This window comes from Phyllobates terribilis, unplaced genomic scaffold (assembly GCF_046119375.1).
Source record: "Phyllobates terribilis strain yellow unplaced genomic scaffold, ASM4611937v1 Scaffold_5__5_contigs__length_657084704, whole genome shotgun sequence".
NCBI classification, from domain to species: domain Eukaryota; kingdom Metazoa; phylum Chordata; class Amphibia; order Anura; family Dendrobatidae; genus Phyllobates; species Phyllobates terribilis.
The window spans coordinates 383,310,218-383,337,489 of NW_027362765.1; the positions used below are offsets into that span (position 1 = coordinate 383,310,218).

A 27,272-nucleotide genomic window follows, 5' to 3' on the forward strand; every position below is an offset into this window, starting at 1 on the left:
CAATACGTTCTGACGTATAGCCTGGGCCAACGAGATTCAGAGGTGGGGCAAATCACGCTGGAGGAGTGGTCTCAGATCAGGGACCTATGCACCCTTCTGCACAGTTTTGAAATGGCGACGAAGATGTTTAGTGCTGACGATGCCATTATCAGCATGACTATTCCGGTGATTTACATGCTGGAGCACATGTTAAACAGAATTCGGAGTCAGGTGGTGGCACAAGAGGAGGTGGAGGAAGTAGAGGAGGAGGAGTTGTATGCGGAAGGGCTAACATCTGCAAGGTCCAGACGGTCGGCAGCACCAAGGCGGCAGGCATGTGAGGGTGGGGGAGATGATTTTACCAGGGCGCATGGTAGCAGCCAAACTAGTGAGGAAGGTGCAGGAGCCCAGGAAGAAGTGGAGGACGAACTGATGGAAGACTCATCAGATGAGGGAGACCTTGATCACATTTCTGTTGTGCGAGGTTGGGGGGAGAGGACAGAGGAAGGAAGCATGATTGTTACCTCGCCACCAACACAACAGGGACTTGGTGCTCCTGGATGCGCAACACACATGAGTGCCTTCTTGCTGCACTACCTGCAACATGACCCTCGAATTGTGAGAATTAGAAATAATCCTGACTACTGGGTTGCCACACTGTTAGATCCCCGGTACAAAAGTAAATTTGCAGAAATTATTCCTGCCATAGAAAGGGATGCACGCATGCAGGAGTATCAGCAGAGACTGTTGCAGAATCTTACATGTGCTTTTCCACAAAATACCAGTGGTGCACGTAGTGAATCTCACAGTTCCAACTTGCCAACCGGGGGACCGTCAAGTGTTCAGCACTCAAACCGTAACAGAACCACAGTATCTGCTGGTAACATCAATTTTGCGGAATCATTTCACCACTTTTTTAGCCCATCCTTTGCAAGGCCACAGGAGACAAGAAGTCTGACACATAGTCAACGCCTAGAGACGATGGTACAGGAGTATCTCCAAGTAAACATTGAAGCCACGACTGTGTCACTGGACCCTTGCTCTTTTTGGGCTTCCAATCTGGATAAATGGCCGGAGCTAGCCACTTACGCCTTGGAGATCTTGTCATGCCCCGCAGCCAGCGTTCTGTCTGAACGTGTGTTCAGCGCTGCTGGTGGTGTGCTGACAGATAAGCGCACGCGGCTCTCCACTGATAATGTAGACAGACTCACGTTCATAAAGATGAACAAATCATGGATCCGAAACGACTTTTCTACCCCTGTGTCATCCTGGGGAGAGTAAAAGCTTGATGATTGGTTAAAATCACCCTACCAACCGTTTTAAGCTTTCAAATTACTAATCATGTTTATCTGTATCTTGACTGGAAAATAATTTGGGCTTTGTAGCAGTGTGCAGCACTGATCCTATTAGGCCATCTATAATAAGCTTCACCAGATTTAAAATTAAAAATAATTTTTAGCTGCATCTAGCCCGGAAAATAATTTTGGGGCTCCGAGATGCGCAAGACACATAAGTGCCTTCTTGCTGCACTACCTGCAGCATGAGCCTCATATTGTCAGAATTCGAAGTAATCATGACTACTGGGTTGCCACACTCTTAGATCCCCCAAACTTTTCGATCAACCTTTTCATTTTAATAAAGACCAAAAAAATGGTCATTTTTGAAATTATAAGCATTAGCAGGTTGTTAGAAACTGAAATCAAACAGTTTTCAACTCAAAACTTTATTCTAGGTGATGTTACATTTTCACATAGGACCCCTTGTTCGAAAGGAGCTTCTGAACTCTCTCGTCCATTGAATTTGTCAGGTTTTGGATGGTTTCTGCTTCATTTGTTTTGCATGAGGACAGAATACCCTCCCAGAGCTGTTGCTTAGATGTGAACTGCCTCCCGCCATCATAGACACTCCTTTTAATGATGCGCCAAAGGTTCTGAATGGGGTAGAGGTCAGGGGAGCATGGGGGTCACACCATAAGTTTGTCCCCTTTTATGCCCATATCAGCCAGAGATGCAGATGTTTTATGTGCAGCATGAGATGGTGCATTATCATGCAGAAAAATGATCTTGCTGTGAAATACACGGTTCTTCTTCTTGAACCATGGCAGGAAGTGCTGTTTGAGAAAATCCACATACATTATGGAGTTCATCTTTAGCGCCTTCAGGGATCCTAAAGGGGCCGACAATCTCTCTCCCCATGATTCCAGCCCAAAACATTACTCCACCTCCTCCTTGTTGGCGCTGTAGCCGTGTTTGCGTGGGGTGTCCATCAACCAGCCATCCTCCACTCCATTCATCTGGACCATCGAGCGCTGCACGGCACTCATCCGTAAACAAAACAGTTTTGAAATCAGTCTTCATGTAATGTTTGGCCCACTGGAGCCGTTTCTGCTTGTGTGAAGTGGATAGAGGAGGTCGACAGGATAGCGTATGCACAGCTGCAAACCTCTGAAGGACCCTGCATCTTGTTGTTCGGGGGACGTTGGAGGCACAAGCAGCTTCAAAAACTTGTCTGCTGCTATGACAAGGCTTTTTTGCCGCTGCTCTTTCAACCTGACGTAATTGCCTGTAGGAAAGAGTCCTCAATTTGCCCTTATCAGCACGCACACGTGTGTACTGTGAATCAGCTACATACTTCTTGATTGCCAAGACACTTCATCCTGATCATCGCACAATGTTGATTGTAGTCATGCCTTGACCTAAACACTCCACAATTTGTTGCTTCTCAGCAGCCGACACATCCTTTTTCTTTCCCATTTTGGCAGAAAATGTAGGCTGCTTAATAATGTGAGAGAGCCTTCTTAAGTAGTCTTGCCTTTCATTGGACACACCTGCCAAACTAATTAGCACAGGTGTCTGCAATTGCTTACAGTGATATAAAGAGCCCTGACACACATCACCATCAATGAGTTTAACTGACAAACAAACAAATTCTTCCCTTATCACTCCTAAACACTTTTTGCATAATAATTTGGAACGCGGTGTACATGTGCTTTTCCACAAAACACCAGTGGTTCACGTAGTGAATCTTACAGTTCTAACTTGCCAACCGTGGTCTGTATGGAGTTGTTCAATAAAGGGCCCAAAATTAAGATAACATAGATGGGAGAGGTCTCTATGAATAGGAATTCCTAAGTATTTGATACCCTGTGAGGGCCAGGCAAAGGGAAAGTTGGACTGGATGGAATCCTATATGGATTTAGGGAGGGAGACATCGAGGGCCTCAGACTTCGCTGCATTGATTTTAAAATTTTACCATGTAACAAAGTGATCTATTTCAGCCATAACAGCAGGGATGGATATATGTGATTGAGTGATATATACTAGGACATCATCAGCAAATAGAGAGCACTTGTACTCGGTGCCTCCCACCTCAATCCACCTAATATTGGGGTTATGGCGAATTGATGAGAGCAGGTGCTCCGTCACTAGGATGTATAAGAGAGGGGACAGAGGACATCCCTGCCTTGTCCCATTGGTGATTGTGAAAGGTGATGAAAATGTTCTGACGCACCCCCTGGGCCTTGGGACACCCGGAGCCGGACCCTTTTTGGTGGATGCTGGTGGTTGTAGTCTTCGTGGCGGCGATCCGGTTCCGTGGCTCAGGGCGGTCAAACCAGTGGCGGAACTATTTATGTGGTTTTGATGTTTAAATGTCCGACTACGCCACCCGTGGATTGCGGTCAGAGTGAACCGCCGCTACAGGGCAGACCGCTAAGGCTGGTGTTGTGGGTGCAGCAGAGCGTAGCATAACTCCCCACGGGAGGAGTATAGCCTCAGGGCAGTGTATGCGGAGGATGGGGGTGATGGTGCAGGGCAGCAGCAGTAACGACACGGAGTCAGTGATGCAGTTCAGGGCCTTTACTCACAGTTCTTATTATCCAGACCACGTCTGCAGGTAACGGCTGCCCACGTCGTACTGTGCTCACCAGGTGAGGGGCTCAGACAACTCCCAGATAACTTTGGAGCGCTTCACAGGACCCCCTTTGTGTGTCCTTTGTCTGGCCTTTCTTACCAACACTTCTGTCCGGCTGCCTCGGGCCTCCTCTTGGTAAACTTGGCGCCAGTTTCCCTGACCCTATGTGGTGCCTTCCTAGCGGGTGGAGCAAGGGGCTGCGCCACATAAAATGTCAGAGCCTCCGGTTTCTAGCTGAGGGTCGTTTCCTGCCTCCACTAGTTCGGGGACCGGTCTCCCACTTTGGCCTGACCCCTCCACGCAGGTGGATTCGGGCGTGCGGTGGCGACTCGCCCGTCCGCACCCCTGGGATCCCTTCATTCCTCGTTCCTGGAGCCTTCTCCGCTCCTCTTCCTTCCTTCTCCCTCTTGCAGGCCTGGGCCTCTGTTACTAGGCCCGCCTCCGGAGCAGAGCTCATGCAGAGCCCCTGCTCCCTGCCACTTCTGCTCAGACTTCTCTGCACTGAACTAAGATGGTGCCCACCTTTTATACTCCCTTCTCAATGCACCCAGGAACTGCTTCCTCCCTGCTCCTGCACTGCAGGGTTCCCCTTCCTCAGTGTTCCCTCCCCCCACTCCAGCCAGGGACAGGGACTGTCGTGCCCATCTCAGGGGCATATTGGTCGCCCTGCCCCACGGCAATGTGGTGTAATGCATGCAGGTGTCGGGTCCTGATCCACACTCCATCCTTATCTGAGAGTGAGATATCACACCTCTGGGTGAGGTGCAATACATCTGTAGCAACCGAGCCCTCGGTGCTACAGTTCCATTTATCTTCAGCCTAGGTGACGTATTGTGATACAGGGCCGTGATTTTGGCTATAAAAGGGTCCCCTAGACCCCTACCCCAAGCTTTTTAAGAGAATCATATATGGCGTGCCAGGAGACTCTATGGAATGCTTTCTCAGCATCCAACGAGAGTATCTACTTACAAATTTTTAACTGCATCTAGCCCAGGAAATACTTTGTGCCTAGTAGCAGTGTCTGCTAGTCAGCGGATTATCCCGGCTGTTAAGCAAGCTACACCACCTGTAGTTTGGACACTTAATTTTTTCAAAGGAAATGCTTCGGGACCACGGGATACTCAGTGAAGAGCATCAGGAGGCACCCCAAGGCATAGGGGCTGGGACTGGCACTAGGATGCCTTGCGGTGGACAGCCGAGCTCGATCCTTATAAAAGCTTTTTAACTGCAGCAGCTTTAGTGGACGCTACTGGAGCTGGAATTACGCGGCTGCTGGCATGAGACTTGCCCTCCAATAGATCCTTGTAAATGGATTTAAAGTGTATTCATTCAAATTAGAGGGACAATTTAAATTAAAAAGCTTAGAGCTGCCTCCACCACAGGGGGGCTCTCTCGACCCACCAGCGGACAGGCACCAGTATTGTGAGAGGGGGGCTGGCCGTCAGGGTTCACCGCGGCTCTGGCACAAACCCGGCGACACGGAGGTGGCACGGGCAGGAGCGGACTGGCCGTCTCGGCTTCTCACTTTTTGGATTTTAGAAGGGCATGACATGCCTATATCTGTGTCTCCCCCTCCTTTTACTCCTCCACCTCTTTTCTTTTCGCATGACTATATGTACTTGTCACTTTTCCATGTGTTAGTTGTGTCTTCTGAGCAGCTTGTCAGCTTTTGGACACCTTTGAAGGTGTTTTCTATGTGTTTCTATGTGTTTTTGTTTGCCTGCCATTGGTTTTAACGGTGTTCGAAGGTGTTCGACGAACAGTTCGACGAACAGTTCGGTGAACACACGGGTGTTCGACGAACCGAACCGAACTCGAACACTACGGGGGTGGCTCAACACTATTGTTAACCAATCCGTGCCGAGCAGATAAGATGAGGCTGAGCTTGGTAGTATGTCCCTGTCCCATGTCTTCCTCCATCTCCATCTGGTCCATATGTAAAGCTTCATGTTTGTCAGCAGCGAATGTTTAAATAAGCACAGAAGCTGGATCGTCGCTCACTATCTTTGTGGAGTCCTCAAAGTCTTAGAGAACCGCACAAATTTCAGACATCCATGCCTACTCTTCAGTTGTTATGTGTGGAGGCTGACCAGAATACCGACGGGCATGTTGGAGCTGGTATTCCACAACTAAACTCTGCTTCTCACAAACCCTTGCCAGCATGTGGTCACGTCCAGCATGTGGTCATGTCGCACACCAGTTGATGAGCTGGCTCTTGCATGTGTTGATGCAGCACTGCCAGAGCAGTGGCAGCTGTAGCTGACTTGTGTAAACGGGCAGTGATGTAGCGTACTTTGACCATAAGCTCTTGAAAGTCTGGGTAGGTTTTTATAAAATGCTGAACTACCAAGTTGAGCACATGGGCCAAGCATGGTACATGTGTCATCTTGGAAAGCTTCACAGCCACGACCAGGTTGCGGCCATTATCAGACAAGGCCATGTCTGGTTGGAGCTTCATTGCCATAAAACACAGATCTGTCTGATCTGTTATTCCTTTAAATAACTCTGTTGCGGTGTGCGGTGCTGCAGAGGCAGTGCAGCAGAGCTTCCAGCTTCTGGCTGATGTAGATGATGTGCTCTGAGATAACAAATGGGAGATGGTGGTGGAGCAGGAGGAGGTGCAGGAAACTGGTGTAGGAGATGGAAGAAACCCTGATAGAAGTGGGCCCAGCAATCCTCGGTGTCGGGAGCACATGTGCCATGCCAGGGTGAGACTCGTCCCCGGTCTCCACAATGTTCACCCAGTGTGATGTCAGGGAAATGTAGCGTCCCTGGCCACAAACTCTTTTTCACGTGTTGGTCATTAAGTGGATAATCCCAGCAACAGCATTGGTTAGGGCACAGGTGATGTTCCTGGACATGTGCTGGCATAAGGTAGGGACGCCATAACAGGAGAAATAGTGGCAACTGAGGACCGAGTACCGAGGGACCAAATTTCTACACCTGTGGCAGGACAATTTTTTTGTTTTGTTTCAAAGCAACAAAATTTAGCACAAACCAAGTTTTATAGTACAAGTGACAATAGTCAATTTGTGAACAACCACATTTCAACCACATAGCATATTGTTGACACATTTCCCCCACAACTCCAAAATTTCACCTCCAGTAGCATACAAGCAGCTGCAAATAAAAAAATTGTAGGTTGATTCTGGATACAGCTGGCGGTCCACCTTGAGGCATGCTACTGCCAGTCTTAGCCCCTTTACCTTGGGACGTCTCCCAAAGCTCTTGTCTTAAGGTCCGAAGGGGAAGTGTTTCCCTTGAAAAAAATAGTGTTCAAAGCAGGCAACCTCGCATGAGTACTTCAGCTAGGGATAATGGAATTGTACTCTGTTTCTATTTTCTTGTTTGCTCCAACTGGGGCAATGATTAAAAAGGGACGAGGTGGATCACAAACTGAAGGAACTGGACGCACTCTCAGCCATGCAATCTCAAACCACCCACAGGCAGAGTTGCAGAGTACACACGTGTAATGGAGAATCCGGTATCTATTCTGATAAATGTGTACCACATCCAAGGAAGGCAGCAGTCAAGCGAATTAACACCTTCTCAAATGAGTCAGCAGCTCATATTGCAAGACAGAAAAGCCATCCATGCCAATTTACAGGCTCTGTAATTGGAATGGGTAGTTAAAGCGCACCTGTCAGCAGGATTGTGCTCAGTAAAATACATAAACTGTCAGGTTGGAGGGCAACACTGATTAATATGATACCTTGGTTGATGAAATTCGTCCTGTGGTTGTTGTATAATCTTTACTTTCAGATAATGATATGCCCGTGCGTCGGGGCAGCCTGTGGGGTGGGCTGTATCTGGCGCTCTGCTTACATATTCATCTGTATGCTCTTATGACAGCTCACTGATCGTTCACTGACCTGCCTCTTATTTTACCTAATGCATCTACAAGTAATAGTGCATCTAATCACTCATACTGCAGTAGGAACGGCGTAAAAAATAAATAAAACCAATTCTTCACCTGCTGTTTATTTGTTCATTTTGCCTCCCAAAGATCGCAGTATGGCTCAGCGCACATTTATCCTGCGCTCTACGCTGAGCGCTTACAGCGGGGTTTTCGTGTAAATCTCTGAAATACGTGATTGAGACAGAACACTCGGCTGATGATTCCCTATAATAAGGCAGATGGAGGCACTGTGGACGCCGTCTGACCTATGATCCGGCGATGTCCGTCTTTTTTTTAGGCGTGCATAAAAGTGCCGTCAGCCACAGTTCTGTGCACTTTTGAAAAGAACGACACTGCTGAACAGAGGCCAGATGGAGTCGAGAGTAGAGATGAGCGTTGTTCTACTCGAACTGTTCGCCAATCTCAAATTCGAGCTGTTTTGGGCGGTGTTCGAGCCGGTCGGCGAACACGAACAATTTGAGAAAAATTCGGCTGTTCGAGGTTATGTTCGATAACTGTTCGTGCACCAAAATCATAACTGGATTTTTTCTCAGTAATGATGAAAATTAATGTTAATACGCAGTTTGAGTGTACAGCGGGGCGGGGGGAGGGGCAGGGGATGGATCTCTGCAGGAACAATGAAGATCTCCATTTTTTTTTCTCTTTCCCGCATTTGCAGTGGGGAGGTGCAATCTGTCAGCCTATCAGCAGCGCACACACGGAGCGAAGTGCTTTTTTTCACACAAGCAAGGGCATGTGTGATTGGCAGTGTATGTCACATGTCCTTGCCCTATAAGACCAAGCCATTTTCCCCGTCGCCACCATTTTCTCACTGCTGCAGCTGCGTGTTAGACGGCACCGCTGTTGCTGTGTGCGCTATACCTTGTTAATTTCAAGCCAATTTTCGCACAAATATACAGATAGCTTGGGAGTAGGGAATAGTTGTGATTGCAGTCCTTTTAAGGACTAGGTTACAGCATTTCCTACGACTTTTATCAGGCAGGTCTGTGCTCTTAAATAGATAGATTGTGGGAGTAAAGACTAATTGTAATTGGAGTCCTTTTCAGGACTAGGTTACATCAGTTCCTATCAGTTTTTGCCAGGCAGGTCTGTGCCAGTGCTGTGCAAGTTTTTTTCACAGCATTTGGCTGAATCTAGCAAAGCTAATCCTTTTTGGCCTATTGCAGAGTGTGTTAGTCAGTGGAGTAGCCTATCTGTGTTGCAAGATATACCACCTGTGTATAGAATACCAATTTTTTTACTGCACCTAGTGAAGTAAAATCTTTTGGGCATAGCATCATTCTATTAGTCCATCTATACTGACCTCCATCAGGTTGCAAACTGAATATAATTTTTTTCTGCATCTAGCTCTGAAAAAATATTTGGGCTTCTAGCGGTGTGTGGGACTTGGTCTATTAGTCCATCTATACTGACCTCCATCAGGTTGCAAATTAAAAATAATTTTTTTCTGCATCTAGCTCTGAAAAAATATTTGGGCTTCTAGCAGTGTGTGGGACTTGGTCTATTAGTCCATCTATACTGACCTCCATCAGGTTGCAAATTAAAAATAATTTTTTTCTTCATTTATCTCTGAAAAAATATTTGGGCTTCTAGCAGCGTGTGGGACTTGTTCTATTAGTCCATCTATACTGACCTCCATCAGGTTGCAAATTAAAAATATTTTTTTTCTGCATCTAGCTCTGAAAAAATATTTGGGCTTCTAGCAGTGTGTGGGACTTGGTCTATTAGTCCATCTATACTGACCTCCATCAGGTTGCAAATTAAAAATAATTTTTTTCTGCATCTAGCTCTGAAAAAATATTTGGGCTTCTAGCAGTGTGTGGGACTTGGTCTATTAGTCCATCTATACTGACCTCCATCAGGTTGCAAATTAAAAATAATTTTTTTCTTCATTTAGCTCTGAAAAAATATTTGGGCTTCTAGCAGTGTGTGGGACTTGTTCTATTAGTCCTTCTATACTGACGTCCAGCAGGTTGCAAATTGAATATAATTTTTTTCTGCATCTAGCTCTGAAAAAATATTTGGGCTTCTAGCGGTGTGTGGGACTTGGTCTATTAGTCCATCTATACTGACCTCCATCAGGTTGCAAATTAAAAATAATTTTTTTCTGCATCTAGCTCTGAAAAAATATTTGGGCTTCTAGCAGTGTGTGGGACTTGGTCTATTAGTCCATCTATACTGACCTCCATCAGGTTGCAAATTAAAAATAATTTTTTTCTTCATTTATCTCTGAAAAAATATTTGGGCTTCTAGCAGCGTGTGGGACTTGTTCTATTAGTCCATCTATACTGACCTCCATCAGGTTGCAAATTAAAAAAAATTTTTTTCTGCATCTAGCTCTGAAAAAATATTTGGGCTTCTAGCAGTGTGTGGGACTTGGTCTATTAGTCCATCTATACTGACCTCCATCAGGTTGCAAATTAAAAATAATTTTTTTCTGCATCTAGCTCTGAAAAAATATTTGGGCTTCTAGCAGTGTGTGGGACTTGGTCTATTAGTCCATCTATACTGACCTCCATCAGGTTGCAAATTAAAAATAATTTTTTTCTTCATTTATCTCTGAAAAAATATTTGGGCTTCTAGCAGCATGTGGGACTTGTTCTATTAGTCCATCTATACTGACCTCCATCAGGTTGCAAATTAAAAATAATTTTTTTCTGCATCTAGCTCTGAAAAAATATTTGGGCTTCTAGCAGTGTGTGGGACTTGGTCTATTAGTCCATCTATACTGACCTCCATCAGGTTGCAAATTAAAAATAATTTTTTTCTGCATCTAGCTCTGAAAAAATATTTGGGCTTCTAGCAGTGTGTGGGACTTGGTCTATTAGTCCATCTATACTGACCTCCATCAGGTTGCAAATTAAAAATAATTTTTTTCTTCATTTAGCTCTGAAAAAATATTTGGGCTTCTAGCAGTGTGTGGGACTTGTTCTATTAGTCCTTCTATACTGACGTCCAGCAGGTTGCAAATTGAATATAATTTTTTTCTGCATCTAGCTCTGTAAAAATATTTGGGCTTCTAGCGGTGTGTGGGACTTGGTCTATTAGTCCATCTATACTGACCTCCATCAGGTTGCAAATTAAAAATAATTTTTTTCTGCATCTAGCTCTGAAAAAATATTTGGGCTTCTAGCGGTGTGTGGGACTTGGTCTATTAGTCCATCTATACTGACCTCCATCAGGTTGCAAATTAAAAATAATTTTTTTCTGCATCTAGCTCTGAAAAAATATTTGGGCTTCTAGCAGTGTGTGGGACTTGGTCTATTAGTCCATCTATACTGACCTCCATCAGGTTGCAAATTAAAAATAATTTTTTTCTTCATTTATCTCTGAAAAAATATTTGGGCTTCTAGCAGCGTGTGGGAGTTGTTCTATTAGTCCATCTATACTGACCTCCATCAGGTTGCAAATTAAAAATAATTTTTTTCTGCATCTAACCCAGCCAATAGTTTTGGCCTAATACCACAGTTTGGCCACTCAGCTCTGCTCGGTTACCATCCATTGTTTTTTTGTGCAAACAACTCCAGAGTTGTGAATTAGTTAACCACCAAAATGAGTGGAAAAAGGCCTGCTGCTGGTGGAAAGGGGAATAGGCGTGTTGGGAAGGGGAAAAAAGGTTGTGTCCGTGGGGTAGGTGCAGAAGAAAGACCATCTTCCAGCCAAACTAAAATGTCTACTTCTTTTAGCGGACAATGTGATAAGATCCCTTTCTTACGGCCACGCCAATCGCTACAAATTCCAGATGAGGCACAAAAACAGCAGGTGCTTCAACGGATATCAAGTGCTCCTTTAAGTGGGCTCTCCTCCACATCAACTTCAACATCACAAATACTCCAGTCCTCAAAGGTGTCACCCAAATCGCACTTGCTTCCTCACAGCTCCCAAATCTCCAGCTGCCCGTCTGAGTATGAGGTAGAACATATGGTTGAGTCTGCAGAGCTATTTACTCATACTATAGCCTGGGAATCAGAGGTCGACTCCAGCGCTTCTGTGAATCCAGACGAGGAAATGATCTGCACTGATGCCCAGAATCTTTATGAGTCGGATCCAGGACCAGACGCAGAAGGTTCTGACCATAATGTAGACCCTCATTCCCAAACTGTAACTCCTGTTGGTGGAGACAATGAGGAAGACGATGATAAGACTCAAATACCTGATTGGAGCGACAACTTTAGTTTTTTGTCAGGGCAGGAACAGGTTGGCTCTGAGGACGACGGGTGTGATAACGCACAGGGTGATGATGATGAGGTCGGAGATCCCACTTACTGTCAACCCACAGTCAGCCAAGAGATGAGGTCAGCAGAGGAGGTGGAGGAAGATGCTAGTGACGACGAGGTCAGGTTGCGCCTTCCTGGACAGAGACGTAGTACTGGAAGCACGTCAACAACTGCATCCTCAAACACAACTCTGCCTCTCACCACAAGTCGTGGTGGCTCTTCAGGTCGCATGGGTGCTAAGCCTTGCATAGCCTGGGCATTTTTTCAGATCGATAAAGATGACCCAACTCGTGTTATCTGTAACATTTGTCAGCAAAAGCTAAGTAGAGGCCAAAAAATACATAGTTTGAGTACTTCATGCATGAACCGGCACATGGACATGAAGCATAAGTTGCAGTGGGAAGCTCAGTGTGCTACAATGCGGTCTAGCCGGCCGGGCCAACCACCATCTGCCATATCTTGTGCATCCGCGGCCTCTTCATCCTCTGTGACTGGGGGGACAGCAGTCACACCTGTTTTGGGGCGCAGACCTGCCACCTCTTTACCCGCAACAGCCAGCGTCATTGGCAGGTCATCATTTTCTTTGGAGGTGGTAACACCAGCTGGTCTTGAGCGCTGTCCGACATCGATAGCACCACCTTTGGATCAAGGCAACCTAACATGTCCGCCTGCATCTTCCTCACAGACCGGCAGTTTGCCGGGGACACCCTTATCAACCCCGTCTAAGCACAATAGCCAGCCCTCGGTCCCTCAGATGTGGACAAGTAAAAGACCATTTCCTCCTAGCCATGAGAAAGCTAAGAGGTTGAATTTCACCATCTGCAAGCTCTTGGCTACAGAAATGCTGCCTTTCCGCCTGGTGGACACAGAGGATTTTCGAGACCTTATGTCCGTCGCAGTGCCCCAGTACCAGATGCCCAGTCAGCACTACTTCTCAAAGAAAGGTGTGCCTGCGCTCCACCAGCATGTCGCACACAACATCACCGCTTCTTTGAGAAACTCTGTGTGTGACAGGGTGCATTTCACCACAGACACTTGGACGAGTAGGCATGGACAGGGGCGTTACATGTCGCTGACTGGGCACTGGGTAACTATGGTGACAGCAGGACAAGGGGCTGCTGTCCAAGTCTTGCCGTCCCCACGAGTTGTGCGTCAATCCTCTTTATGTCATTTTTCCTCCACTGCTTCTGCCTCCTCAACCTCCTCTCGGTCTTCCACCTGCACCCAAAGCCTGTCTGGTCATGCCACAAGCTTTCTAACTGCGCAGAAGGGATCCTGCACACCTCCTTACTATGCTGGCAGTAGGGCTCAACGTCATCAGGCGGTTTTTACATTGAAATGTCTGGGAAATGTGAGTCACACAGCTGAGGAGTTGTGGTCAGCTCTGGAGAACCAATTTCATGAATGGTTGTCTCCACTGGACCTGAAACCAGGGAAGGCCGTGTGCGACAATGCTGCAAACCTGGGTGCGGCCCTTCGCCGGGGCAATGTCACACACGTGCCTTGTATGGCTCACGTGTTGAACCTGGTTGTCCAGCAATTTTTAGCCCACTATCCCAGACTAGATGGCCTTCTGCAGAGGGCACGGTCGCTGTGTGCTCACTTCCGCCGTTCGCATCCCGCAGCTCAGCGACTTACATCTCTACAGAAGTCGTTGGGCCTGCCACTTCACCGGCTAAAATGCGATGTGCCTACCCGGTGGAATTCAACTCTGCACATGTTGCAGCGACTGTGGCAGCACCGACAAGCCCTGGTGCAATACGTTCTGACGTATAGCCTGGGCCAACGAGATTCAGAGGTGGGGCAAATCACGCTGGAGGAGTGGTCTCAGATCAGGGACCTATGCACCCTTCTGCACAGTTTTGAAATGGCGACGAAGATGTTTAGTGCTGACGATGCCATTATCAGCATGACTATTCCGGTGATTTACATGCTGGAGCACATGTTAAACAGAATTCGGAGTCAGGTGGTGGCACAAGAGGAGGTGGAGGAAGTAGAGGAGGAGGAGTTGTATGCGGAAGGGCTAACATCTGCAAGGTCCAGACGGTCGGCAGCACCAAGGCGGCAGGCATGTGAGGGTGGGGGAGATGGTTTAACCAGGGCGCATGGTAGCAGCCAAACTAGTGAGGAAGGTGCAGGAGCCCAGGAAGAAGTGGAGGACGAACTGATGGAAGACTCATCAGATGAGGGAGACCTTGATCACATTTCTGTTGTGCGAGGTTGGGGGGAGAGGACAGAGGAAGGAAGCATGATTGTTACCTCGCCACCAACACAACAGGGACTTGGTGCTCCTGGATGCGCAACACACATGAGTGCCTTCTTGCTGCACTACCTGCAACATGACCCTCGAATTGTGAGAATTAGAAATAATCCTGACTACTGGGTTGCCACACTGTTAGATCCCCGGTACAAAAGTAAATTTGCAGAAATTATTCCTGCCATAGAAAGGGATGCACGCATGCAGGAGTATCAGCAGAGACTGTTGCAGAATCTTACATGTGCTTTTCCACAAAATACCAGTGGTGCACGTAGTGAATCTCACAGTTCCAACTTGCCAACCGTGGGACCGTCAAGTGTTCAGCACTCAAACCGTAACAGAACCACAGTATCTGCTGGTAACATCAATTTTGCGGAATCATTTCACCACTTTTTTAGCCCATCCTTTGCAAGGCCACAGGAGACAAGAAGTCTGACACATAGTCAACGCCTAGAGACGATGGTACAGGAGTATCTCCAAGTAAACATTGAAGCCACGACTGTGTCACTGGACCCTTGCTCTTTTTGGGCTTCCAATCTGGATAAATGGCCGGAGCTAGCCACTTACGCCTTGGAGATCTTGTCATGCCCCGCAGCCAGCGTTCTGTCTGAACGTGTGTTCAGCGCTGCTGGTGGTGTGCTGACAGATAAGCGCACGCGGCTCTCCACTGATAATGTAGACAGACTCACGTTCATAAAGATGAACAAATCATGGATCCGAAACGACTTTTCTACCCCTGTGTCATCCTGGGGAGAGTAAAAGCTTGATGATTGGTTAAAATCACCCTACCAACCGTTTTAAGCTTTCAAATTACTAATCATGTTTATCTGTATCTTGACTGGAAAATAATTTGGGCTTTGTAGCAGTGTGCAGCACTGATCCTATTAGGCCATCTATAATAAGCTTCACCAGATTTAAAATTAAAAATAATTTTTAGCTGCATCTAGCCCGGAAAATAATTTTGGGGCTCCGAGATGCGCAAGACACATAAGTGCCTTCTTGCTGCACTACATGCAGCATGACCCTCATATTGTCAGAATTCGAAGTAATCATGACTACTGGGTTGCCACACTCTTAGATCCCCCAAACTTTTCGATCAACCTTTTCATTTTAATAAAGACCAAAAAAATGGTCATTTTTGAAATTATAAGCATTAGCAGGTTGTTAGAAACTGAAATCAAACAGTTTTCAACTCAAAACTTTATTCTAGGTGATGTTACATTTTCACATAGGACCCCTTGTTCGAAAGGAGCTTCTGAACTCTCTCGTCCATTGAATTTGTCAGGTTTTGGATGGTTTCTGCTTCAATTGTTTTGCATGAGGACAGAATACCCTCCCAGAGCTGTTGCTTAGATGTGAACTGCCTCCCGCCATCATAGACACTCCTTTTAATGATGCTCCAAAGGTTCTGAATGGGGTAGAGGTCAGGGGAGCATGGGGGTCACACCATAAGTTTGTCCCCTTTTATGCCCATATCAGCCAGAGATGCAGATGTTTTATGTGCAGCATGAGATGGTGCATTATCATGCAGAAAAATGATCTTGCTGTGAAATACACGGTTCTTCTTCTTGAACCATGGCAGGAAGTGCTGTTTGAGAAAATCCACATACATTATGGAGTTCATCTTTAGCGCCTTCAGGGATCCTAAAGGGGCCGACAATCTCTCTCCCCATGATTCCAGCCCAAAACATTACTCCACCTCCTCCTTGTTGGCGCTGTAGCCGTGTTTGCGTGGGGTGTCCATCAACCAGCCATCCTCCACTCCATTCATCTGGACCATCGAGCGCTGCACGGCACTCATCCGTGAACAAAACAGTTTTGAAATCAGTCTTCATGTAATGTTTGGCCCACTGGAGCCGTTTCTGCTTGTGTGAAGTGGATAGAGGAGGTCGACAGGATGGCGTATGCACAGCTGCAAACCTCTGAAGGACCCTGCATCTTGTTGTTCGGGGGACGTTGGAGGCACAAGCAGCTTCAAAAACTTGTCTGCTGCTATGACAAGGCTTTTTTGCCGCTGCTCTTTCAACCTGACGTAATTGCCTGTAGGAAAGAGTCCTCAATTTGCCCTTATCAGCACGCACACGTGTGTACTGTGAATCAGCTACATACTTCTTGATTGCCAAGACACTTCATCCTGATCATCGCACAATGTTGATTGTAGTCATGCCTTGACCTAAACACTCCACAATTTGTTGCTTCTCAGCAGCCAACACATCCTTTTTCTTTCCCATTTTGGCAGAAAATGTAGGCTGCTTAATAATGTGAGAGAGCCTTCTTAAGTAGTCTTGCCTTTCATTGGACACACCTGCCAAACTAATTAGCACAGGTGTCTGCAATTGCTTACAGTGATATAAAGAGCCCTGACACACATCACCATCAATGAGTTTAACTGACAAACAAACAAATTCTTCCCTTATCACTCCTAAACACTTTTTGCATAATAATTTGGAACGCGGTGTACATGTGCTTTTCCACAAAACACCAGTGGTTCACGTAGTGAATCTTACAGTTCTAACTTGCCAACCGTGGTCTGTATGGAATTGTTCAATAAAGGGCCCAAAATTAAGATAACATAGATGGGAGAGGTCTCTATGAATAGGAATTCCTAAGTATTTGATACCCTGTGAGGGCCAGGCAAAGGGAAAGTTGGACTGGATGGAATCCTATATGGATTTAGGGAGGGAGACATCGAGGGCCTCAGACTTCGCTGCATTGATTTTAAAATTTTACCATGTAACAAAGTGATCCATTTCAGCCATAACAGCAGGGATGGATATATGTGATTGAGTGATATATACTAGGACATCATCAGCAAATAGAGAGCACTTGTACTCGGTGCCTCCCACCTCAATCCACCTAATATTGGGGTTATGGCGAATTGATGAGAGCAGGTGCTCCGTCACTAGGATGTATAAGAGAGGGAACAGAGGACATCCCTGCCTTGTCCCATTGGTGATTGTGAAAGGTGATGAAAATGTTCTGACGCACCCCCTGGGCCTTGGGACACCCGGAGCCGGACCCTTTTTGGTGGATGCTGGTGGTTGTAGTCTTCGTGGCGGCGATCCGGTTCCGTGGCTCAGGGCGGTCAAACCAGTGGCGGAACTATTTATGTGGTTTTGATGTTTAAATGTCCGACTACGCCACCCGTGGATTGCGGTCAGAGTGAACCGCCGCTACAGGGCAGACCGCTAAGGCTGGTGTTGTGGGTGCAGCAGAGCGTAGCATAACTCCCCACGGGAGGAGTATAGCCTCAGGGCAGTGTATGCGGAGGATGGGGGTGATGGTGCAGGGCAGCAGCAGTAACGACACGGAGTCAGTGATGCAGTTCAGGGCCTTTACTCACAGTTCTTATTATCCAGACCACGTCTGCAGGTAACGGCTGCCCACGTCGTACTGTGCTCACCAGGTGAGGAGCTCAGACAACTCCCAGATAACTTTGGAGCGCTTCACAGGACCCCCTTTGTGTGTCCTTTGTCTGGCCTTTCTTACCAACACTTCTGTCCGGCTGCCTCGGGCCTCCTCTTGGTAAACTTGGCGCCAGTTTCCCTGACCCTATGTGGTGCCTTCCTAGCGGGTGGAGCAAGGGGCTGCGCCACATAAAATGTCAGAGCCTCCGGTTTCTAGCTGAGGGTCGTTTCCTGCCTCCACTAGTTCGGGGACTGGTCTCCCCCTTTGGCCTGACCCCTCCACGCAGGTGGATTCGGGCGTGCGGTGGCGACTCGCCCGTCCGCACCCCTGGGATCCCTTCATTCCTCGTTCCTGGAGCCTTCTCCGCTCCTCTTCCTTCCTTCTCCCTCTTGCAGGCCTGGGCCTCTGTTACTAGGCCCGCCTCCGGAGCAGAGCTCATGCAGAGCCCCTGCTCCCTGCCACTTCTGCTCAGACTTCTCTGCACTGAACTAAGATGGTGCCCACCTTTTATACTCCCTTCTCAATGCACCCAGGAACTGCTTCCTCCCTGCTCCTGCACTGCAGGGTTCCCCTTCCTCAGTGTTCCCTCCCCCCACTCCAGCCAGGGACAGGGACTGTCGTGCCCATCTCAGGGGCATATTGGTCGCCCTGCCCCACGGCAATGTGGTGTAATGCATGCAGGTGTCGGGTCCTGATCCACACTCCATCCTTATCTGAGAGTGAGATATCACACCTCTGGGTGAGGTGCAATACGTCTGTAGCAACCGAGCCCTCGGTGCTACAGTTCCATTTATCTTCAGCCTAGGTGACGTATTGTGATACAGGGCCGTGATTTTGGCTATAAAAGGGTCCCCTAGACCCCTACCCCAAGCTTTTTAAGAGAATCATATATGGCGTGCCAGGAGACTCTATGGAATGCTTTCTCAGCATCCAACGAGAGTATCTACTTACAAATTTTTAACTGCATCTAGCCCAGGAAATACTTTGTGCCTAGTAGCAGTGTCTGCTAGTCAGCGGATTATCCCGGCTGTTAAGCAAGCTACACCACCTGTAGTTTGGACACTTAATTTTTTCAAAGGAAATGCTTCGGGACCACGGGATACTTAGTGAAGAGCATCAGGAGGCACCCCAAGGCATAGGGGCTGGGACTGGCACTAGGATGCCTTGCGGTGGACAGCCGAGCTCGATCCTTATAAAAGCTTTTTAACTGCAGCAGCTTTAGTGGACGCTACTGGAGCTGGAATTACGCGGCTGCTGGCATGAGACTTGCCCTCCAATAGATCCTTGTAAATGGATTTAAAGTGTATTCATTCAAATTAGAGGGACAATTTAAATTAAAAAGCTTAGAGCTGCCTCCACCACAGGGGGGCTCTCTCGACCCACCAGCGGACAGGCACCAGTATTGGGAGAGGGGGGCTGGCCGTCAGGGTTCACCGCGGCTCTGGCACAAACCCGGCGACACGGAGGTGGCACGGGCAGGAGCGGACTGGCCGTCTCGGCTTCTCACTTTTTGGATTTTAGAAGGGCATGACATGCCTATATCTGTGTCTCCCCCTCCTTTTACTCCTCCACCTCTTTTCTTTTCGCATGACTATATGTACTTGTCACTTTTCCATGTGTTAGTTGTGTCTTCTGAGCAGTTTGTCAGCTTTTGGACACCTTTGAAGGTGTTTTCTATGTGTTTCTATGTGTTTTTGTTTGCCTGCCATTGGTTTTAACGGTGTTCGAAGGTGTTCGACGAACAGTTCGACGAACTGTTCGGCGAACACACGGGTGTTCGACGAACCGAACCGAACTCGAACACTACGGGGGTGGCTCAACACTAGTCGAGAGTAACTGCTGCCTCATTATAGTGAATGGATCTCTCAGGGGTTTCATCACGTCAGTTGGAGATTTAAATGGAAACTCCGATATAAGTGCTCAGCGTAGAGCGCCGGATAAATGTGATACAAAATGTTATGGAAAATGTTCCCAATAAAAGATTCAATTTCATTCACAAAGAAGCTAGTCCCCACTCAGGTCCATCATCTGTTAACAGAAATATAGGGACTTCCACGTTATTGGTAGCACAAACGTTCTGGAAAAACAAAATGGCTTCTCACCCTGCAAAAGAGATCCAGCAAATTCTGCTCTCCCAAATCCACATGCCCCCCTCCCTTCTGAGCTCCACAGTGTGCTTAAACCACAGTTAGCGTCCACATGTTTGGCATTCCTGTAGCGATGAGAGACCGCCTAATTTATGGGTGCGTGTCTCCAGAAGCATGAGCTGGTCACTACAACGTACTGGTCACTCCAACGGCAGTTTGCAATCTTCACTCAGCAACACCTGTAGATAAATTCACAAAGGGGTATAATTTCCATAATGGGTTCTGCGCTTCTAGCACTTAGGAGCTCTGTATATGGAGTCCGCAAACTATTCTAGAAAAATCTGCTCTCCAGGAGGCAAATAGCGCTATAGCGCTATGTCCTTCCTGAGTCTCGCGTATGGCTAAGCAGTACTGCACAGCCACATATGGGGTATTTCTACATTCAGCAGAAATTGTGGGATACATTTTGGTGCCATTTTTACCCATTTCCCAGTGTGAAAAGTAAAATCTGGGTTTAAAGCAAAATTTTGGTGGTAAACATATAATTATTTCTTCTTCACTGCCCAATGGTATAAGATGCAGTCCAGCAAAATATGAACTCCAATATAGCAGTTCTTCCTGTCTGAGCTTTGCACAATGCCTCAAAAGTAGTTTTTGACCACATATAGGGTATATGTGTACTCAGGAGAAATTGCAAAACAAATACTTGGTGCATTTTCTCTTGTTACCCTTGTAAAAATGCAAAATTTGGGCCTAAAACATTCTTGCGGGAAAAATGTGATTTTTTTTATTTTCACGGCTCAATGTTATAAACTTCTGTGATGTACATTGGGGGTTCAACGTGCTCACCACACATCTAGATAAGTTCCCTGAGGGGTCTAGTTTCCAAATGGTGTCACTTGTGTGGGGTTTCCACTGCTTAGGCAAATCAGGGGCTCTCCAAATGCGACATGGCGTTGGCTAGTTATTCCGGCAAATTTTGAATTCAAAAAGTGAAGTGGCACTCCTTCTCTTCCAAGCCCTGCCATGCGCCCAAACAGTAGTTTTTCTCGACATATTGGGCATTTTCGTACTCAGGAGAAATTGCACAACAAATTGTATGGTCCAATTTCTCCTGTTACCCTAGTGAAAATGCAAAATTTGGGGCTAAAAAAACATTTTTGTGTAAAAATGTGATTTCTTTATTTTTACGGCTCAACATTATAAACTTTTGTGAAGCACCTGGGGGTTCAAGGTGTTCACCATATAGCTAGATTAGTTCCCTGAGGGGTCTAGTTTCCAAAATGGTGTCACTTGGGGATTTCCACTGTTTAGGCGCATCAGGGGCTCTCCAAATGAGACATGGCGTCCACTAATTATTCCAGCAAACTTTACATTCAAAAAGTCAAATGGCGCTCTTTCCCTTCCGAGCCCTGCTGTTTGCCCAAACACTATTTTTTCCCCACATATGGGGTATCTGTGTACTCAGGAGAAATTGCACAAGAAATTGTATGGTGCAATTTCTCCTGTTAACCTAGTGTAAATGCAAAATATGGGTCTAAAAATCATTTTTCTGGGAAAAATGTGATTTTTTTTATTTTCATGACTCAACATTATAAACTTCTGTGAAGCACCTGGGGGTTCAAGGTGCTCACTGAACATCTATATTAGTTCCATGAGGGATCTAGTTTCCAGAATGGTGTCACTTGTGGGGGTTTTCCACTGTTTAGGCACATTAGCGGCTCTCCAAATGCGACATGGCATCTGCCAATTATGTCAGCCAATTTTACATTCAAAAAGGCAAATGGCGCATGTTCCCCTCCAAGCCCTGCCTTTCCCCCAAACAATGTTTTTTTCCCCCCACATATTGGGTATAGGTGTCCTCAGGAGAAATTGCACACATTTTCGGGTCCATTTTTTCCTATTACCCTTAAGAAAGTTAAAAAAATAGATCTAAAGTAAAATCTTTGTGAAAAAGAGTTAAATGTTTATTTTTTTCTTCCACATTCCATTAATTCTTGTGAAGCATCTGAAGGGTTAATTAACTTCTTGAATGTGGTTTTGAGCTCTTTGAGGGGTGCAGTTTTTTTAGAATTGTGTCACTTTTGGTATTTTCTGTCACATAGACCCCTCAAAGTCACTTCAAATGTGATATGGTCCCTAAAAGAATGGTTTTGTAAATTTTGTTGTAAAAATGAGAAACCGCTGGTCAACTTTTAACCCTTATAACTTCCTAACAAAAAAAAATATGTTTCCAAAATGGTGCTGATGTAAAATAGACATGTGGGAAATGTTATTTATTAACTATATTGCGTGACATGGCTCTCTGATGTAAGGGCATAAAAATGGAAAATTTGAAAATTGCAAAATTTTCACAATTTTTACCAAATTTCCATTTTTTTCAGAAATAAACGTAAGTCATATCAAACAAATTTTACCACTATCATGAAGTACAATATGTCATGAAAAAACATACTCAAAATTACCAGGATCCATTGAAGTGTTCCAGAGTTATTACCTCATAAAGTGACACTTTAGTCAAAATTAAAAAAATTGGTCTGGTCAGGAAGGTGACAACAGGTGTTGGGGTAAAACAGTTAAATCCAGAAAAAAATTTGGAACATTAATATTTTGAAAATGTACTTTACTTTACATTCATAAAGGATTTGCAGAAAGTGCAAAGCCAGTTAAAAATGATAAGGAGGGTCATCCATAGACCACTGTAAGGCAACAACTGTCGGGCTTCATTGCAATATTTTTATAGTTGCTGTACTCCTACACTCATAAAGGCTTTGCACAAAGTGGAAAGCCAGTAAAAAATTATAAGGACAGTCTTCCACAGACCACTGAAAAATACATATCTTTTGGACCCGTGGAAGCGCGCTGTGCACGAAACGGTCGTCGTCCTTTAATGTGTACCACAGACCCCATTGCTATAGATTTTTATCAGATGAAATAAAGGAGGATTTTTTAGACTGGTGAGTGCTCTCTTGTTTTCCTCCATATTTTTTCTCGGTACCTTATGGGCCAGACAACATTTGTCCAGACCTGGTCCTGGCTCGCCTCCTGGTCTCTTATGACCAGCCTAGGTCCCGCAGTCTGCTCACCAGTTCCTGTATCCTGACTCTCCCGTCTGCAGTGCGCAAGAAACCCATTGACAAAGCATGCGGCCTGGGTCTAGACCTTGGTGGGTCAGGGATATCGGACGGATCAGGACCACAGGCTCCTGCCACTTCTGCTGTTATGCAAGCTTCCTCTGGCTGCGAGACTCTTATGCTCATTCCACCAGAAGTCTCACGTGCTTCTGCCATCTTTGTCGCCCACTAAGCACGTAGCACTGTATGACAGAGAAATGGAGCCCTAGAAACATTTTAACAGCTTTTTCTCAGTTTTACAGATCACAGAAATGTTCACAGACTACGTTACACTGTGTGGCTGAGAAATGGAAGCCACAAAAATGTTTCAATAATTTTTGGGAGTGTTATACAACGTGAACAAGAAAATCAGCTCACTTGGACGGCTTGTTTCGTCTCTTTAGTGTTATAAACACAAAAAAGGACCTTGAAGCATGTAGTACTTGATGGATCAAAATATATTCCATTTTTTTTCAGCACCCACAAAAAAAGCTGCAGCTATATATTTGCCAATGGACGGCATAGACCTAATCCCTGTTTACAGACTCTATTCTGTCTCTTTACCTCCCAACACTTAATGCAGAATGTATGGGATACAAACAGCAAAGCACAGGTTTAGCCCTGACGAGGGCTTTTAGTATGAAGGTTCTGCTTTAGCAGAAGATTAAATTGTTATACTGTGCACACACGCCTGTACAAGCACTTTCTCCTTCCATTACAAACTGTCACGGAGCGAGCATCTCTTTCACACATATCGCTCATTACACAACTTTTCTGATATATTTACCTCTAGAAATGTATACAGGCTAGACGCTGCTAAATCAATATCATATAAAAAAGTCTCTAATGTAAAAACCTCAGAGAATTCTATCAATGCCATTATAAAATATTGTCACTTACCAGAAGTCCTGTTAACTATGAGGGCCATTGTCAATCCGATTATCACCACTATCAATACGATTATCAACATTATCAAACCGGCAATGTATTCTGCATGAAACAAAATGTGAAAATTGACTAATATTTATGGGAGAGAGAAGACAATTACACCAATGTAAGAAATCAATGTAACTGTTGAGCGTCATTTTCAGATATGTTTTTAGCATCACGGATTATTTTGTTTGCTTTGTAGCCAAATGTCACTTTCTCAGCCCTAACTTCTTATAATACCAACAAAAGCTGATCTTCCTACCTTGGGGCCATTAGGCACTAATGAGAATATTTATGGAATTACAGGATAACAAATACTTCTGCTGTCTCCTTCAATTATAAGTCAAAGACTACAAGAAGTTTCCTATCTGGGGGAAGCTTTGACCAGATCTGCTCTATATGATTCTCTAGTAGCTTTAGGCTAAGTGCCCACGATGCAGAAATGCTGCGGAGCGTTTCTGCATCTCCCTGGCAGAAAAAACACATGCAGATTTTACATGCGTTTTTTTCTGCCAGGTAGAAGCGTAAGTGATGCGTTTTGAACATGCGATTTTGCATGCGGGTTGTCAAGCGCTTTTACAAGCGATTTTAGCATCACTTGGAAAGTGCTTGACAACTTGGTCACACTATATAAATCCATGCAACCGGCATGGATTTATGTTGTGTCACCAAGTTACGATGCAGCAAATGCAGCATCAGTAGTAAAAGTAAGAATAAAAATGGTGAAAAATAAAAAAAAGACATAATACTCACCTTCTGATGACCCTCGGTCTCCTTCTCCGGTGCCTTCGGCGGCTTGCGGTGGTGTAAAAGGACCTTCCATGACATCATTTAGTCATGTGACAGGTCATGCGACTGCCGACATCAGCGGTCGCGTGACCTGTCACATGACCAAATGATGTCATGGAAGGTCCTTTTACCACCCCGAGCAGCCGAAGAGCCAGCAGCACCGCCGGGAGCAGACAGGGGGCCATCAGAAGGTAAGTATATGTTTTTTTTTTATTTTAATTCTTTTTTAACTACAGGTACTATGGTACTCGGGTCTGGTGGAGAGTCTCCTCTTCTCCAGACCCGGGTACCATCCACGCATTAAACCACATAATATCCTCATGAGCACATGTAGTCATACGGATGTTATGCGATCCAATGCAAGTCAATGGTGGCTAAAACGCCTCGTTTCCGCAAAATTAATGATAGTGCTGCAGATTTTTCCGCAATGATAATCCACAGTGGAAATTTCCGCAACATGTGCACAGCACATGCGGATTATCATTGGGGAACATGGCAGACCTTCTACCAAGTGTTTTTTAAGCGTTTCCGAGGCGGAATTGCCGCTGCAAAAACGCTTAAAAAACGCATTGTGGGCACACAGCCTTATTATGCAGTAAGATTTATTTATTTTAATTGAACCCACACAACAAACAAAAATCAGAAGTATTTATGCATTACAAATGAATTACCGGGTTTACATTTCTGGAAGCGAGTCACTAGCTTCTTTGGTACGTATTTTTGAAAACCTGCAAAAAAGAAAATGTAGGTAGAAAAAATATTCCAACAAAGAATGAATTAATAAAAGTAAGTAGCAGTAATAAAAAAATAAAATAATAAATGTTAAGTTGGGGGTTGTCACAGCAGTTTCAAAGGTTAGGATACGTGATAACTTATTAACTGGAGGCGCTCCTTCCTACTGCTTTGACCTGCACCAATCTTGAGAATTAGACTCAGCAAAACCTCATCTGAATGGAGCGGAGGTCGGGCTTATGAACTTCTTCCCTGTTATCTTCTGAGACTGCTGGAGATAGTCGAGTACATCGTTCTGTCATTTTCGACAGTCCCGAGAATGAATAGAGCTGAGGTTTACATGCATGACATCCAATACATTCAGAAGGGTCTCTGCTGAATCCAGTTTTTGGTATCAGTGGGGGGCCCAGCTGTAGATCCACCACATTCAATAAGTTATCCCCTAATCTATCGAAAAGGAATAACATATTACTGTAACTTGGTGCAAACTCTTTAAAGTAACAAAACCTAGAAATTATAGATAAAGGTAAACAGGGGTTAAAAAGTCCAGGCTATCAGTCTGTGGGATTATTTGCCTGCTGTACGAGTATAAATCTTACACAGCAGGCAGGGGTTAATGATCTCTTCAATATATAGCTGGTAAACAACTAGGGGCGGGGAGCAGTGATCTTTGTGTGATACAAGAAATCATTATATATTTCTATGTGTAGGGGGAAGGGAAAATTAGAGATAAAGAGACACAAAGTGTCATCTCCTGCTGTGTACAATGTATCAGTCCTGGTCTGGATGATTCTGCTCTTCATGTAGATCCACGATATTATGGAGGATCTGTGACATTTCCTGTCTGTGGACGGCAGAGTATAGAGAAGGGATACATACTATATGGCAGATTCTTTAACAGAACATTCAGGTAACATCTATGAGATAATCATAGTAACAGGACTGATAATAACAGTCATAATCAGGGCTGTGGAGTCGGTAAGCCAAACCTCCGACTCCTCAATTTCCATGCCGCCGACTCCGACTCCAGGACTCCGACTCCCTCATACACGGCTCATGTTTAAGTGATAACTTTACTGTAGCACAGATTCATCTCAGCTAAAAGTCCAGACCCTTAGATCAGGAATAGGACAGACATTTATAGGACATGTCATAACTTTCCCAAATTCTTATGAAAAAATATTCCCCACAAACTGCATTGAACGACTATACCCAATTTATTATATATTTTAGGAGTCAGAGTCGGTCCATTTTATACCAACTCCGATTCCGACTCCACCAAAAGGGGCTCCGACTCCACGACTCCGGCTCCACAGCCCTGGTCATAATATAAACAATAATTTAAAATATCCTGTGAGTCTTACCAGTTCTTCCTGTGTCCATCATGTCATCAAGTTCAGAAAGTTCATCATTTTCATTGACCCTCATAGTTTTTGTAAAGATATTACGCTGTAATGTTGATATTTCCTGCAGCAATTCTTTCAGCACTGGCGGACACAGAGAGAAAAGGGCCCCTTTGCAAGAACAAAATATCCGAGAGCTTCTAAAAATGCAAAATTGCACCTGTTTTGGAGGTAAAAATTGGCCCCCTTACCTCTTGGGCACCTGCGTGGCCGCACAGGTTGCACAAATGATATGTTCACCTTTGCCACTTAGCTAGAGAGTGATTTGTGTCCGGCATGCACAGGCTGTACAACTTACTGTAGAGGGGAAGGCGTCTGAGCTTTTAACAATGACTTGAGCTGAATAAATAAGAAACAAGAATTTCATGTTTAGTTCAAGATGTTGTCAGAGATCAATTAAATAGCTTCTACTTCCTGGTAAGATGGCATAATGTAGTATATTCCTCCAAATTGTCCTGAAAACAAGGATGACACGGGTACAGAGGACCATTTAGTTGAGTAGAACGTTCTCTGTAAATACTTTAAT

At 45.3% G+C, this 27,272-nt stretch overlaps 1 protein-coding gene across 1 annotated transcript in view; it reads right to left on the reverse strand.

Annotated features, from left to right (window-relative positions):
• Positions 1–27,272, reverse strand: part of LOC141273290 (C-type lectin domain family 2 member A-like) — an 88,125-nt gene that overhangs the window by 21,562 nt on the left and 39,291 nt on the right. Inside the window, exons 2-5 of the mRNA XM_073684919.1 lie at positions 26,938–27,085; positions 26,708–26,857; positions 25,283–25,339; positions 23,793–23,882 (exon numbers count right to left, since the gene is read on the reverse strand). Of these exons, the coding sequence (XP_073541020.1) occupies positions 23,793–23,882; positions 25,283–25,339; positions 26,708–26,771 (211 nt within the window). The 5' untranslated portion in view covers positions 26,772–26,857; positions 26,938–27,085. The remainder of the gene's footprint in view (positions 1–23,792; positions 23,883–25,282; positions 25,340–26,707; positions 26,858–26,937; positions 27,086–27,272) is intronic.